General features: G+C 48.1%; 8 protein-coding genes across 8 annotated transcripts; 5 read left to right on the plus strand and 3 right to left on the minus strand.

The window, feature by feature from the left end:
• Positions 1 to 112: 112 nt before the first annotated feature.
• On the plus strand, positions 113 to 3431 carry FOIG_11019 (uncharacterized protein; the record flags this gene model as incomplete). The annotated part of the gene is made up of 3 exons (XM_031211549.1): positions 113 to 1115; positions 1167 to 1242; positions 1292 to 3431. 3 exons carry the CDS (start codon positions 113 to 115, stop codon positions 3429 to 3431), a joined length of 3219 nt encoding a protein of 1072 aa, XP_031058733.1.
• An 86-nt stretch (positions 3432 to 3517) lies between these two features.
• On the minus strand, positions 3518 to 4181 carry FOIG_11020 (uncharacterized protein; the record flags this gene model as incomplete). Its single annotated transcript, XM_031211550.1, has 2 exons — positions 3518 to 4109; positions 4165 to 4181. 2 exons carry the CDS (start codon positions 4179 to 4181, stop codon positions 3518 to 3520), a joined length of 609 nt encoding a protein of 202 aa, XP_031058734.1.
• Positions 4182 to 4205: 24 nt separating this feature from the next.
• On the minus strand, positions 4206 to 4564 carry FOIG_11021 (uncharacterized protein; the record flags this gene model as incomplete). The annotated part of the gene is made up of 1 exon (XM_031211551.1): positions 4206 to 4564. The coding sequence occupies exon 1, from the start codon at positions 4482 to 4484 to the stop codon at positions 4206 to 4208; it is 279 nt and encodes a 92-aa protein (XP_031058735.1). The 5' UTR covers positions 4485 to 4564.
• A 662-nt stretch (positions 4565 to 5226) lies between these two features.
• On the plus strand, positions 5227 to 5644 carry FOIG_11022 (uncharacterized protein; the record flags this gene model as incomplete). Its single annotated transcript, XM_031211552.1, has 2 exons — positions 5227 to 5440; positions 5487 to 5644. The coding sequence occupies 2 exons, from the start codon at positions 5227 to 5229 to the stop codon at positions 5642 to 5644; spliced, it is 372 nt and encodes a 123-aa protein (XP_031058736.1).
• A 1214-nt stretch (positions 5645 to 6858) lies between these two features.
• Positions 6859 to 11368, plus strand: FOIG_11023 (uncharacterized protein). Its single transcript, XM_031211553.1, has 3 exons — positions 6859 to 8705; positions 8756 to 11126; positions 11196 to 11368. The coding sequence occupies exons 1-2, from the start codon at positions 7107 to 7109 to the stop codon at positions 9242 to 9244; spliced, it is 2088 nt and encodes a 695-aa protein (XP_031058737.1). The 5' UTR covers positions 6859 to 7106; the 3' UTR covers positions 9245 to 11126; positions 11196 to 11368.
• Positions 9495 to 10930, minus strand: FOIG_11024 (uncharacterized protein; the record flags this gene model as incomplete). Its single annotated transcript, XM_031211554.1, has 4 exons — positions 10682 to 10930; positions 10336 to 10628; positions 10165 to 10285; positions 9495 to 10120 (listed from the first exon to the last, which is right to left on the minus strand). The coding sequence occupies exons 1-4, from the start codon at positions 10884 to 10886 to the stop codon at positions 9495 to 9497; spliced, it is 1245 nt and encodes a 414-aa protein (XP_031058738.1). The 5' UTR covers positions 10887 to 10930.
• A 486-nt stretch (positions 11369 to 11854) lies between the features above and the next one.
• FOIG_11025 (uncharacterized protein) lies at positions 11855 to 12681 on the plus strand (the record flags this gene model as incomplete). The annotated part of the gene is made up of 2 exons (XM_031211555.1): positions 11855 to 12124; positions 12175 to 12681. 2 exons carry the CDS (start codon positions 11855 to 11857, stop codon positions 12679 to 12681), a joined length of 777 nt encoding a protein of 258 aa, XP_031058739.1.
• Positions 12682 to 13455: 774 nt separating this feature from the next.
• FOIG_11026 (uncharacterized protein) lies at positions 13456 to 15113 on the plus strand (the record flags this gene model as incomplete). Its single annotated transcript, XM_031211556.1, has 4 exons — positions 13456 to 13836; positions 13887 to 14411; positions 14463 to 14566; positions 14618 to 15113. 4 exons carry the CDS (start codon positions 13456 to 13458, stop codon positions 15111 to 15113), a joined length of 1506 nt encoding a protein of 501 aa, XP_031058740.1.
• Positions 15114 to 15124: the final 11 nt, after the last annotated feature.

Here is a 15124-nt window from a genome sequence, read left to right on the forward strand (position 1 = left end):
TCTGAGAAATCAGTCTCTACACAGAGAATTTCAAGTCATCCTATTTCAAACAACATTCAACACATTTACTATCAACTCTTCTCTACCATTATTAGGATTATTGAAAATAGCTATGCGAGCTGATATCCAACACTACGATGCCCCCGTTTCAGGCGGTGCGTCAAACCAAAACGGTGATACCATCGAGAAGTGTCATATCAACGAGTCGAACATTAAACATCGTGTCTTGATCGACCTCATTCACGAGATTGCCACAAACGATCCTGATAGAGCCTTTACTTACACTCCATCATCATCTGACCCTCAAGATGGTTGGAAGCCAGTGACTCACCTCCAACTCGCAAACGCCGTCGACCACGTCGCCCACGACATCTCCAAAACCGTTACCAAAACCTCAGACGACGAGGTTCCAACAGTGGCATATATCGGCCCCAGTGACTTTCGATACACGGTCATTCTTCTGGCTTGTGTTAAAGCAGGTTGCAAGGCCCTCTTCATCTCTCCACGAAATACTCCTGCTGTTCAGCTCTCGCTCTTCGATGCTACGAAGTGTCGATACCTTTATACAACCGATTCGTTTAGATCAATTATGCAGCCTTGCCTCGATCAGAGAACCATGGAAGTTTCCATGATAGAGAGTATTGATAATCTTCTGTCAGTGACTCCCAAGCCATTTCCCTACAGCAGGTCTATCGAACAGGCGCGATGGGACCCCCTAGTTGTTCTTCACACAAGCGGTTCCACGGGAGTCCCCAAGCCCGTCTTCTTGAAACAGGGTATCATGTACGCCTTCGAAGAATTTCTCCATCTGCCCAAGTTTCATGGTTCTCCCTATCCTTTCAATGAATGGGCCGAACGGGCGAACAAGATCTTCCTCGGGATGCCCATGTATCATGCTGCAGGAACGTATCTCCCTCTGTCCTTCATATACATTGGCCTTTCTACCGTTATGCCACTTCCCAACCAGCCGTTGAACGTTGATACAGCTATGGAATACTTGAATCGCAGTGGTGCTGATGGTGCATTGCTGCCCCCTTCTGTTATCGATGGATTGGCCGCTTCTGAGGAGGGTATGGAGGCTTTGGCCAAGCTCAAACTCCTTATTACTGGCGGAGGTAAGTCAATACACTCTCTACTACCTGTGCGTGGTATTGACCTTTTGATAGGGAGCCTATCAACCGAGGCCGGGAACATGCTGGCGGACAGAGGCGTCGTCTTGAGGAACGTCATTTCATCAACTGAGTAGGCATCTTTTTCTCGTCGACTTTACGCAGAGACTAATGAAACCAAGACTGTTTCCTTTGGCGCCTTATAGTCCCCAAGACCCAAAGCTGTGGCGATACTTCATCTTTAACGACGAAGCCATGGGCATTGACTGGCATCGTCATGGCTCGAATGAGTATGAGCTTGTAGTCCGTCGCAAAGCATCGGATCCCGGCAACCAAGGCTGTTTCTACAATTTTCCTGAATTATCCGAATGGCGTACGAACGACATCTTTCAACCTCACCCAACACTCAAGGATCACTGGCTATACAAAGGTCGGGCCGACGATATCCTTGTTTTCTCGAATGGTGAGAAACTCAATCCACTTACCATTGAGGGTATTGTTTCGGACCACCCTCTCGTTAAGTCAGCCCTTGTCGTCGGTCAAGGAATGTTTCAGGCAGCTCTCATCATTGAGCCCATCGCGGAAGCGCAACCGAGAGACGAAGCTGAGACCAAAGCTTTACTCGAAAAGATCCGGCCGGCCATTGAGAAGGCGAACGCTGAAACCGTGGCGCATGGACGAATTGCCGCCAACTTTGTCGCTTTTGCCGACCCTGCTTTACCGTTTCCTCGCGCTGACAAGGGGACCATACAGCGTGGTAAGGCTGTCAGCATGTACGCTGACTTCATTTCAGCTCTGTACGAGAAGGCTGAGATGCTTGGAGATGGTCCATCTATCGCCCTTGACTTTAGTAACGACGACACTTTGACTGGATCTATCATCAGTCTTTTTGTTACCAAGCTTGGAGTTGAGAAGCTCGAACCGGATACAGACTTCTTCTCTGTGGGCGTGGACTCACTACAAGTGATGACTGCGACAAATCTGCTACGGGGAACCTTGCACAGATCTGGTATTGAAACCTCGACAATCACGCCTCGAGTCATCTACCGCAACCCCACGGCAAAGGTGCTGGCTGAGTACATCCAGTCCTTACGAGATGGAGTAAGCGACGATGACGAAGAGACCCATGAGATCAACCAGATCAAGAAGCAGGTCTCGAAGTACACCAAGAACCTCCCAGCGCCTAGGACTGGAAAGCAGGCGCCTCTAGACGACGGTCAAACAGTCATCGTCACGGGTACAACTGGTTCTCTGGGAGCTTACATGCTTGACCAGCTCTGCCGTTTAAAGTCCGTCAAGAAAGTCATCGCCCTCAACAGGAGTGAGGATGGTGGTTTATCCCGACAGCCTTCAGTCAACGAATTCCGTGGTTTGACAACAGACTTCTCCAAAGTGGAGTTTCTCCACGCCGATCTATCGCTTCCCAACCTTGGTTTGGGTCAGCCCAAGTACGATTCTCTTCTTGCTGATGTCGATCGTGTCATTCACAACGCTTGGCCTGTGAACTTCAAGTTCACCATGTCTTCGTTCGAGAGCCACGTTCGAGGCGTACGACATCTCGTCGACTTTTCTTCTGCAGCAGTGAAGAATGTACCTATCATCTTTATCTCGAGTATCGGAACTGTCGATCGATGGTCATCACCCGACGCTATCCCTGAGGAGGCGTTGCATGACCTGACCTTACCAAGCATGGCCTATGGACGATCCAAGCTCGCTGCAAGTCTTATTCTTGACGTAGCTGCAGAGCAATCCGGCGTTCCTACTCTTTCGGTGCGAGTTGGACAAATCGCAGGTTCAAGGGGCGAAAAGGGTATGTGGAACCGTCAAGAGATGATTCCAAGTATGATCGCAAGCTCAGTATATCTTGGAGTCCTGCCTGACCATCTCGGCGCGCAAGAGGAGATTGCTTGGACCCCCATTGAGGATATTGCAGGGCTTATTCTCGACGTTTCGGGCATCACGGTTCAGAAGTCTATCTCGGAGGTTTCCGGATACTTCCATGGCGTTAATCCGGCAACAGCTAGTTGGTCCAAGATTGCTCCTGTTATAAAAGACTTTTATGGCGACAAGATGAAGTTGGTAAGTGTTGAAGAATGGGTAGAGAGATTGGAAGCTAGTGCAAAGGAGGAGAATTTGGACTTTGATAAGAATCCTGGCCTCAAGCTTTTGGATACTTATCGTGGATTGTTTGCGGTAGGGAAGGAGGTTCAGTCAGTTAAGTACGGGATAGAGAGGACCAAGAGCCATAGTTCGACGATGAGAGAGCTTGGGCCGATCACCCCCGAGCTGATGAGGAACTGGTGTCGCCAATGGGGATTTTAGTTATCAGGTGACAACATCTCTATATGGATATTCGCATACTAGATACTCTATCACTTCCATAATGAATTGTCACTGTTCTTCTACCTCTATTTCCACGCTTCCCAGACGTCCCTCACAGTAACCGGCTTGATGTCTGGAAACTTGACCACCAGATCATCAATCCCCTGAAAATCATTCGAACCTGTAGCCATCCCAACACCTGACAAAGCCAACATGGTTTTCATGCCACCGTGCATCTCCTCCGGCAATGCCCTCGTCATACTCGATGTAAGATCATTCTCACCCCTCTTCATCTGCTCGACAGAGAAATACTTAACATCAAACTTGACGCCCTTAACCTCCTCGGCCAATCTGACAGCTTCGTTAAGAGCTATGCGGTTTGTGATGATGGCGTATCTGCGCTTCCAGGCTGGAAGATCGAGAAGAGCAACGGCAAACTTTGCTGCGTCTGTAGAGTGAGTGAAGACGACGGGAGTATTTCCATCGCCTGGAATTACTGCTGCATTGTTTTCCGGGTCGATTATTATGTTTGCAGCGCGGATGTGGGTAGGTATACGTGGGGCGGCCCAGTAGTCTAGAAATAGACCGATTGAGACGAGGGAGAACTCGAGGTTGGTTTTTTCAAGGGCGTCTACTGCTTTGAGCTTCCATTGGTAGGAAGGGACATGGGTGATGTTGCTGGTAAGTCGTTAACCAAATCATATATCTCGCAAAAGTAAAACATGATACGTACTCTTTGGTGTAGACCATTCCGAGCTCACTTGGCAAGAATCGCTAAGTACAAGTTGATCTCTCCGCCGCTGCGATGAGGTTCAGCTGAGCTTGTCCGCTCTCATCATTGTCGGTCGGAAGCATGGATATAACCGTGTCGACCTGCTCAGACTCAAGAAGCGAAGTCAAAGAATTTACATCGGAATAGTCGACAGCCCGCGTCTCCGGACCAGTAGCCTTTCGCGAAAGGATGATGTAGTTGTGAGTCTTGGCTGCCTCGAGGGCATCGACCATTGTCCGGCCCAAACCGGACGAGCCACCATCGACAGCGACTTTACCCATGATGAAATAGATTTATTATGAGATGAATTACTGGTAGGTATTGATGTTGCGATGGAAGATGAACTATATATGCAAGGCTGTTAACGGAGCTGAACGTGCGGAGAGGAGTTTCGGTCGCGGAGTTAAAATCCACAGCCCTCCCTGCATTAGCTGAAGAATAAATGGGACACTAGACCCTTATTTCCGTATTAATATTCGTATTAGAGCAGACTTACTTGTGTTGGGAGACTTTTCGGATTTCTCAAGAGAGTGACAGATTGGTCACGGGTAAGGTACATCATGAGCTTCAGTGTGTAAATGAGGTAAGGGGCGTGATAAGGTATATCTCGGGCAGAGTCAACGTTAAATTTCGCCGATAAAGGTTTAACTACTGACTGAATCCTGGCATAAATATTGACTGCGAAGAGAATGAGTATACGCTGTTTATTCTACTCACTGTCGTACGTCTACAGCAGAGTCGATCTACTGTATATTGCAAACTATGCGAACCCAGGCCAACTTCCATAAACTTCCTACAGCCAACTTTACCTTTACCAGAGTCACCAGATAGCAAAACTTCTAAACTTAATCTTGGATTGCCTTTCCTCCTGAGGCAACTAGGGCACATCATGTTGAATATTATTTCTGCCAGTCAAGCGGAGGTTAACCTTTCCATCACATCATCGTCTTTCGTCACACAAAGCCCGTCAACCTCACGAACCACTAACCTTCCAGCACCCGTGATTCAGCGATGGTCCTATCCATGACACCTCGCATGTCGAGGCAGGTTCCCTATGGAATTCCACTACGACAACTACAAGCCCATCGACTTCAGAGTGGAATAACACCCCCACAGAGATTGCAACAGACACAGGCGTATCATTCGCCACGGAGACAAAATCTTCGTGATGAAAAGCGTAAATACCAATCGTCAGGGTGGTATGCTTGGCTTATAGAGCACTTTAGGAGGAACGATTGTAAGCTAACCGGCAATTTGCGGACCATGGAGCTGACTGTCCCTAGTGACGTATACAAACATCGGGCTGGGCTCGACAATATTTGTTGCGCCTATGGAGTCTATGTATCCTGATGGGCCTCCTAGCAAGGAGGAATTACAGGCGATGGATGATATGGCTATTGTCAGCCGTATCAGCTCGCCTCCTAAACGCTGGGAATCTTGAGGTTTACGAATTCTCGAACTCTATTTCCACTCTTGTTCTTCGATGTTTATCTCCTCTCTTGATATTTTGATATAGTATTTACGGCAATGAAATGGCTGTATGCACTCTCGGGGTACTGGCCTCTTGGATGCTCATCCAATTTATAGGATATCCCCCTTGGAGTACAGTAAATAGAACGCACGCCGTGATATCTGATATTTTATCGCTCTGCACAGAGTTGCAGCTTTCCTTTTATCCTACCAATCAATCGACTATGACCAAGCATGCTCTCATAACGAAACAGACGCGTCCTCCGCAAGGCTGAAAGCTTATCTTCTCATCTCACGTATTCTATCGATGTAGGAACTGAATCATCAGGCAGCAATTGTTCCACTTCTTTTCTTCCAATGTTCGTTTACGCTTACGTTTCTTTCTTACTCATACATGGCGTTACATCAGTGTCACGTCTCCCCGGTAATGCCAAGCGAATATACTTGGCACAAAACATGACTGCTCGCTCCATCGGCCAACCGACCTTCCCTTCCAGAAAGGTGATCTAGGGTTACAATACGATGAACACACCTGAATACGAATGCTCAGGGACAAATATTTCTGTTTATGGCCCGTGATACTACTAATCCTTTGGTGAGTGATCTTTTGGCCGTGTTAAACCGACAGAGTTCTATCTGATTAGTATCTTGGCAGTAAGACTATTTGACTTAGCCCGGATATGTCGTAATCCATTTTTAAGCATAAGCGGGCAGCTTATCTGTGTTGCTATCAGCCAAGGGATAGCCAAGACACTTTAATCCAAAACCCCAACTTGACCTTGACTCGCCTGAATCTCCAAAAACCCAGACACGGGTCCAAGAAAAGGGGCGACTGTTTAGAATCGGATACCAACGGCAAACGGGGAAACGGAAATAGCTCCAAGACGCTACAATCATAAGCCCAAGGCGCTATAACTGACATTGACAAAAGCACCTGCTGAATGCAGAGTCCGTCGATAAGCACTACCCCAGATAACAGCATTGGCATTTCCTTGGCGAGTCCTTTCATCTTTGGGGTCTCTTTCTTTCAACACGTGAGACATGGAATGTTGGTTCTTCCTGGCCTTCCTGTTATGTCGCTTGGCGGGGATATCACGAGATGGGGTATCGCATTGGCACGCGGTGCGGATTGGAGATGCGCTTGCTTGGCGGTGATATAAAGTGGTTCGCTCGCGCCAAGATCGAGGGCAATTGGCCCAAGGCCAACAAGCTGAGATGTCTTGGCTGCCCCGGGGAAATCCAATTATGAGCGTGTTGTTAATCGCACGCGTCTCGGCGAGATATTGGGACGCTGGGCATTTCTGGGGTTCTGGGGTATATATCGAGGGGACGCGATCCACCTTGTGGAGAGGTCGATCAGCTTCGTTCTTCTCTCTTATACCCATTTTCTTAATTCTCTCTTTAGTGAATAGCTGTTTGAGAACTAGGCAATCATGGCTGTCGCCGAAAAAGGCCAGAAGCCAGGCATGGCCAAGAGAATCTTTCTCATGCTCGCACCAGACTCAGCAAAAGACGACGATGGCCGCGATAACTTCAACTCCCGCTCGCAATTCGTCCTCTGCGCCATGGGCGGTGCTGTCGGTCTAGGAAACCTGCTGCGCTTCCCCTCCGTCGTCTTCAACAACTACGGTCTGCAGTTCTTCATCCCCTACGCCGTCGCGCTCTTCCTCATCGGTATTCCAATCCTCATCCTCGAAATCACCCTTGGTCAGGCCTATCGCGGTGGTTGTGTTATCGCCTGGAATAATGTGAACCATCGCGCTAAGGGTATTGGACTGAGTATGGTGTTCAATGGCTTTAGTGTTGTTGGATACTATGTTCCGATTCTGGCGTGGGCTATGACTTATTTCAGGATGTCGTTTCAGAGCCCGTTGCCGTGGGATGGCGAGGATACGGTGGATTTTTTTAATGAGAGGGTTGTTCGCAACATTCCTGCTACCGGTGGTGCTGATGACGGTGGTGGTTTGAAGCATTATCCTGGTCGTGGCATCGTTGGTGAGACGTTTGGCTGGTGCGTCATGATCTGGTTCGTCGTGTGGATGTGTACCTTCAAGGGTGTTGGTCTCACTGGCCGTGTCATCTACATCACCATGGCTCTCCCCCTCATCATGATTGGCATTCTCGCTATTCGGTCCCTCTCCCTCCCCAACGCCTCTGATGGTTTCAGACTCTATGTCGGCACGTGGCGAAGCGAGTCTCTTGAGGGTCCTCGCGTATGGCAAGACGCCTTTGGCCAGATGTTCTTCTCCATTGGTGTCGGTTTCGGCTACTTCACCTCCTACGCATCATACAACAACAAGTTCGCCAACGCTGTCCAAGATGCTTTCATCATTGCTCTCAGCAACTCCGCAATTGAGATCATCTCAGCATTGGCTGTCATGGGCGTTGTCGGCTTCCTCGCCATCAACCCCGGCGAGGTCGATCCTCTCTCCACCTTCAGCTCTGGTTTCTTCTACTATCCCCAGGCTCTTGCTCAGATGCCCGGATCCAACTTCTTCTCTGCTCTGTTCTTCATCACATTGGTCCTTCTTGGACTCACATGTGTCTTTGCCCTCGCTGAGGTCCTCGTCACTCTCATCTGCGATACCAACATTGGTCAGCGCATTCCTCGATGGATCATCTCAACCTCTGTCATCATCCTCGGCTGCCTTACTTCACTCATCTACAGCAGTGAGTTTGGCTTCAGTGTTCTCGATGCTGTTGATGCCTTTGTCAACGATGTCGCTCTCTTCATCACTGTCTGGTCAGAGACTTATATGGCCTGCACGCTTTACCGATGGAAGGATCCCGTCGATCAGATCGGCTTCATCAGCTACTTCGTTTACAATGGCGGCTATGTTTTGTCTCTCTTCCTTGGCCTTCTGATTGGTCATGTCGTCAGCGCCCCTGCCGGTGCTGGTGTTGGCTTCGGTATCTTCATCGCCTGTGCTCTTATCTCTGCTTTTGTTGGCAAGACCCCTTCAATCCCTGCTCCCCGATTCTGGGGAAACAATCCCATTCTCAGCCGATTCTGGTACGCGGCTTTTTACTCGGTATGTATCCCCACGCCTGTCTTGGGTTCCTATACCTAACTCGCTCACAGGGCAACCAAATCCGTCGCGATCTCAACAATGCCATCCTCGGTGGCCAGACGAATTGGAAGATTCACTGGGTATGGCCTATTTGTTTAAAATACATCACAGGTCCTGCCGTTGCCCTTGTCTTCTCCTTCGCCTATCCCAAGTTCCTCAACAACTACTCCGATGACCCTCCCTTCATCTACAGCTTTGTTCTCATGCACATGGTCGTCATCTTCATCATCGGTGCATTCCTTGCTCCTCGCTTCCTCAACATTCTCATCCCATCTCACCGTCTTGAGCGTGGTGATGGAAAGTATGATGTTGCACCTCAGATGACTATTGACAACCGCCCTATCGTTGACAACGGTGGCCTTGAGGGCGGTCACGGTGATATTGATGCTGCTCACCACAGTGCTAGTGCTGATGGAAACAGCATGGAAGCTGATAAGGGCGTATTCCAACCGAAGGATGAGACCGCGAGGTTTGAGACTCCTGTTGAGCCGCGACAGTAGAGCTTGTCGTTCAGATAACCAGTCTCTCTTTTCGCCATCATCACAAGACATCACTGAGAAGGTTTTTATGAATAAAGATCTTTGAGATAGGTTCTCTCGTTGATAGTGGCTCGTCACTTTCACTCATATTATTAAACAACTTCCACTTCATCTCTATCTTTCATATCTTTCAAATCTGCTATCCCTCCGTGACCAAACAGAGCTTTAATCTTTCCAACTCTGATGAGATCCTGTAGTCCTCAATTGTTTCCTATTCGATAAGGTATAGACCCTCATCTGGTGGAGGTTTCCCATACCAGTCAAGTCCAAGCTTATCCTCAGGATCAGGATCTTCCATCTGATAATACCCATCATATCTCCACCATTTCCTATCCTTAAACACATCCTCCACCGGAAGTACCCCCTCAGCCTTCATCTCATCGCTAACTTTCTCAACACCTGCCCAAACTCTAAGAGTATTCTCGCCAACAACCATGGCCAGTTGCTCTTCAGTAGCTCCACGATCAAGAATAGCCTTCAGAAGATGGGGATAACATTTCACATCTTCAAGCCCTGGGATTACGCTAGCGATTCCATCAAAGTCTGAGCCAAGGCCGACGTGATCCCAGCCAATGCGATTGGCGATGTAGAATAGATGATCGATTACCATCTCCATCTTGGCATCTCTACGCCGGGTGGTGACATGCTCTGGGACGAAAGTGACCATAATTATACCACCGTTGACGGGAACCTTGTCGAGGATGTAATCGGGAACATTTCGGGGGCAGTCGAATACTCCTATTGCGTTGGAGTGGGAGAACATGACCGGGGCTCGGGAGAGGTCGAGAACTTGGCTCGCGCAGTCTTCTGAGACATGAGAAAGATCGACAATCATGCCTACGGGGTTAGCTCAGCGTAAAGCGGATGTGAAAGTGGCGTACCGAGTCTGTTCATCTCCTTGATAGCGGCCCTTCCTAGGTCAGATAGGCCACCATGAACAGGTCCTATCTTTGAAGTGGAACTGTCTGCGAAAGCATTGTTGCAGACATGGGTGAGAGTACACTATCCAGCTCAGTATGACATCTCAAATAAGTGAGGTCTATTTTGCTTACATATCTCACCCCGAGCCTGTAGAAAGCTCTGATGATCCCAATACTATTTCCAGCCATATGAAGCCCCTCAATGCCAATCGAACAAGCAATCTTACCACCGGCGTAAACATCCCTGACTTCTGAAGCACCACTAACCAGTTGAAATGTCTCTGGATAAGACTCAACCAGTCGGAGGGTTAGATCGATCTGCTCAATTGCATCTCGAGCCATGTCTGAGTACTCTGGAGTGGTGAAGTTCTCTGCTGATCTGAGACAAGGGACACAGACAGACCAGAACTGTCCGCCCACGGCGCCTAGAAACAAGGTCAGCATCCAGTTGAAGATGAAGGCAGATACTTGTGAGCACCTTGTTTAAGACGAGGAATATCTGTCATTCCACGTTCGAAGCCTTTTTCTAGATCGAATTTCTCATTATTGTGTATTTGACCATGGAAACAAGCTCTGGGCTGTTGAGGTAAATCATTGTGACCATCTATAAGAGGGGTTGTAGCCAAAACTCGTTTGACTCTCTCGTCGATAGGTAGCACCTGGTACGGATGCGTGGATGCCATTCTGTGAATGTACTGTGAGAAATTGCAGTGCTGTATCTTGGTCCATCAGTATCTCACTCCTCTTTATCAGTCGTCATTCGGCAACTTTATCCCGTCTCGGGAAACAGGACAAGTAGCTTTGGATGTTTCCCGCGCTGCCGCGGAAAACTTTAGTAACCGGATGGCAGATAGGCATATCCGTAAAGCCTGACGTTGCACGCCTCGGGTAGGACTTTTATCCCGAGTGATGAAAAGATTTAGGTACGTTTAGGCAAATTATAGCGGATCTCTAGACCAGTAATTTTGGCACCCTGGGCTTACCGTCAGAAGTCTTCCTCCCCGCGTTTATCAAGGGCCCATATTAAATTGGGTCAAACAAGGGACCCTTGTATCACGATGCCGATCCCTCAAATTTGAGATAACACAATCAATATAATAAACAGTTCGACCTACCTACTCAGCATCAGCTGCTCAATTGAAAAAATGCCTTGGGCTTTGTTCTTACACACAACTTCACTGATGGGTCTAGACCATGAGTGGCGTTCAATAAATCCACTCAATGCAGTATGGATCAACAACGGTCTCCTGGGGGTATTCAACCGCACCATATCACTATTAAGGACCGCCTCGGCTGTCCTCCATATTCTGAATTCTTCAACTCTCGTAAAGCAATGATAGCTCCCCTGAAGATAGATATTCGTATAAAAATTATGGTAGCATCAACGATTATCACACTTTCTACCCCAACCCTTCTCAATAAGTTCGCCATCGGCCTAACAGGTGAAGATGGGACATGGGTCTTCAAACAGATTCTGCACTCGGCCTCGGGTGGTAGTGATACAGACAAGATCCGATGAGATATCTCCGGGGCCGTCACAGAAATTAAGGAATTGGAACGGACTGTGGACACTCTGTCACGAGAGCTTCCCGAAGCTCTTCTCCAACTATGAAACGACAACCTGAGAGAGTCTCTTACAAAGATAGAGACTATGTACGGCACGATTACCGAACTCATGGAAACGGCTGTCACTTTACCTGAGAATATCTCGGATGTACAACGAGATAAAAAGTTAAAGGCCATCCAAACTCGCTCCGACGACCGCCTTACGATGTGCTCTAACGAGATACCCGGTATTCTTGACTGCATCAACGATTGTCTTACAGAGGATGGGCCAAGGTCGTTTCCCCGTCAGGCTGTACAGAAGGCATTCGACAAATCTGATGATTTTGTTAGCTATTACCAAAAGGGCAAGACCTCGGTAATATTTCAAGTTATTGTCTATAATGAGACTCAAATTAATAGAGACAGATGCTAAGCTACGGAGTTGTTGTAGTCAAGGGAATTTCTCTGCTGCAAATGGCTTATGATGCTCCGAACGTGGACTTTTCCGAAGGCACACTTACAATCCGACGCCAAAAGGATAAACTCGATGGGCAAGAGCGGCTTTTTAAAGCAGTCGTTGGAGATAATACTGTCAGACTGGTTGAATGCGCTCTTTTACGGCCTTCGTCTACCCGCGTCACGCTCCTTTCTAATGAGGGTTTCGGAACCGGACCAAAACGTCCAAGTATCGGTGATGTTACCTCACTGTCCATATTCACAGGGAATCGTATCCCGATCCATCGAAGATCAGAAGACCCAGATATAGACAAGATGAGATCGATGTGGAATATGCCATTTGGTTGTGGATTCGATGCCCATCTCAGACATGCTGTCAGATTCGTATACTTCAGCTCCGGACGGTGTCTGTCGCATAACGGGCCAGATCTATCGATCGTCAAAAATGACGGGCAATTCACCAGCCATTCTGTTTAGTGGTTGATAAAGCCTGTATGTCCTGGTTCAGACCGGTATACTATCAGAGTTGCTACATACTTGCCTGAGTCTATGGTTGATGATATTCGTGCCTTTCTTATCACAAGTCGGCGAGAACGGTCTGACTTCTCTGGATCGCATTTAGTTGCAAGAGACTTCCTACAGTTGGAAAACTATGTCAGTCCTAACGATACGGGTATAAGGTTTCAGATAAAGCTCTAAGTCGACCACAAGTCGAGTGGTCTTGGTTCATAGCCAATATTCGGTACAGCAAGTGCTAGAAGACGAATGGTAATGCGGTAGTAAGTATGCATAGGAAAATCAAAGGACGCAGTAGAAATTGACCAACATTGATATAAGAGACGTGACATGTATAAGTCCCGGAAAGCTGACTAGTGACATGATCGTTTTCTACCCAATTGGCGTAGTACTAAGCTGTATGAAGAGTAATTACATGGCAAATCAATGCTTCGTTTATCGGCATACAGATTATAGACCGGCTTGGAGATAGATAGCTATGTGGTACGACTCATGCTCGATATCAACGTTACATTGTAGCTGAGGGGTAATGATAAGCATCCTGGGCCTTGGATGGGAACTACAACATCGTGGTATCCACTGGCAGTTTTCCCGCGGGTATTGCGACGTGTTATCCACTGATCAACGATCAGTTAACCTCAAACGATCGGAAGAGGGACAAATATAAAGTCTGAACATGTGTACGTCCAACGGAGTGCTTCGCCCCTCCTGTCGCTCATACAGACTGACGACAAAATGGCAGAGAAAATAACAGACGACTTGAAACATACCCAATCTATTAAAGAGGGAACCATAAACGATGCCTCCACAGCTGAAGCCTTGACATTGTGTCGTGATGCAGATGATATCGAGACAAGTCCTGAACTGGATAAGGCTCTACGATGGAAGCTGGACCTGAGACTTATGCCCCTTCTCTGTTTCACTTACGCTTTACAATCCATTGATAAGAATACTATCAGCTATGCTGCCGTGTTCGGCCTGCGAGAAGATCTCAATCTCAAGGGAGATGAGTTTTCTTGGACTGGTGGGATATTCTACCTTGGCTATCTAATCTGGGAGTTTCCGACCAGTATGTTTCTTCAAAGATTTCCGATCAACTACTTTATGTCAGGAACGGTGAGTTTCTTCCAGCTTTACAGTCATTGGTCTTTGCTGAATGTCCCTAGGTCATCGCCTGGGGCGCCGTACTCATGGCCCACGGAGCCGTCAACTCCTTCACAACCCTCATCGTCGTCCGCGTTTTACTTGGCGCTCTTGAAGCAGCCATTAATCCAGGAACCATGCTCCTGTTTAGTATGTACTACATGCGAAAAGAACAGCCTCTCCGTATGGGTATATGGATTGGCTCCGCTGGAATGGGCTACATCATCGCTGGCATAGCTAGTTTTGGTATAGGCCACGTCAAGTCTGCTCTACCGTCCTGGCGAGTTCTTTTCATCGTCTGGGGATCTATCACTGTGGCTTGGGGCGTTATTCTCTTGTTCTTACTGCCAGGTGCCCCTATGAGAGCGAAGTTTTTGACGCCCGATGAGAAAGCGAGAGTTGTAGCGAGGGTCAGGGGAAATGGCACGGGCATTGAGAATAAGCATTTCAAGATGGCGCAGTTCTGGGAGGCGATGCTTGATATGAAGACCTGGCTACTGTTCCTGTTTGCTCTTACAAGTAACTCACCCAACGGAGGCTTATCCGCAGTATGCATGCCCTTCATCTTTCTCAGGATACTGCTAACCGATTTGTCTCAGTTCCAAGGCCTTATCATCAAAGGTGCCGGCTTCAGCACCCTCGACACGACACTATATCAGATGCCGTCCGGTGCAGTCCAACTAGTTGCATGCGTACTCGCCTGGTAAGTCCTCCAAACCTGTTACAAACCTTTGAATTAACGATGACCTCACAGCTGGGGAGCTTCCGCTATCAGAAACTCCAGAATCCTAATCATGCTTCTCGGTCTAGTCCCCTTCCTCGCCGGTGTTCTAGGTCTTCACTTCCTCCCACACAGCGATGCATACGCTCGCTTAGCATGTCTATGGATGTCTTTCTCCTATACATCAACCTGGACTCTTAGTATGTCAGTCTCAATGGCCAACACAGCAGGGCATACTAAGAAGATCACGACAAATGCCTTGCTGCTAATCGGGTATTGTCTGGGAAACTTTGTCGGACCATTCTTCTTTAAGTCTAACCAGGCGCCTCAGTATGAGCTTGGAGTTGGTATGATGTTCGCCTGTATTGCGATTCAGGTGGCGAGTCTTGTTACGCTCTGGGTCCTGTTGTGGATGAGGAATAGGTCGAGGCGGGAACTCCATACTCCTGAGAATCACCAGAGAGCTTGGGAGGCAGGACTGCTTGATGAAACGGACTTCAAGAATAGGTACTTTCAGTACGTGTATTAGCTAGGTGTAGT

This window comes from Fusarium odoratissimum (genome assembly GCF_000260195.1).
Source record: "Fusarium odoratissimum NRRL 54006 unplaced genomic scaffold supercont1.20, whole genome shotgun sequence".
In the NCBI taxonomy this organism is placed as follows: Eukaryota; Fungi; Ascomycota; class Sordariomycetes; order Hypocreales; family Nectriaceae; genus Fusarium; species Fusarium odoratissimum.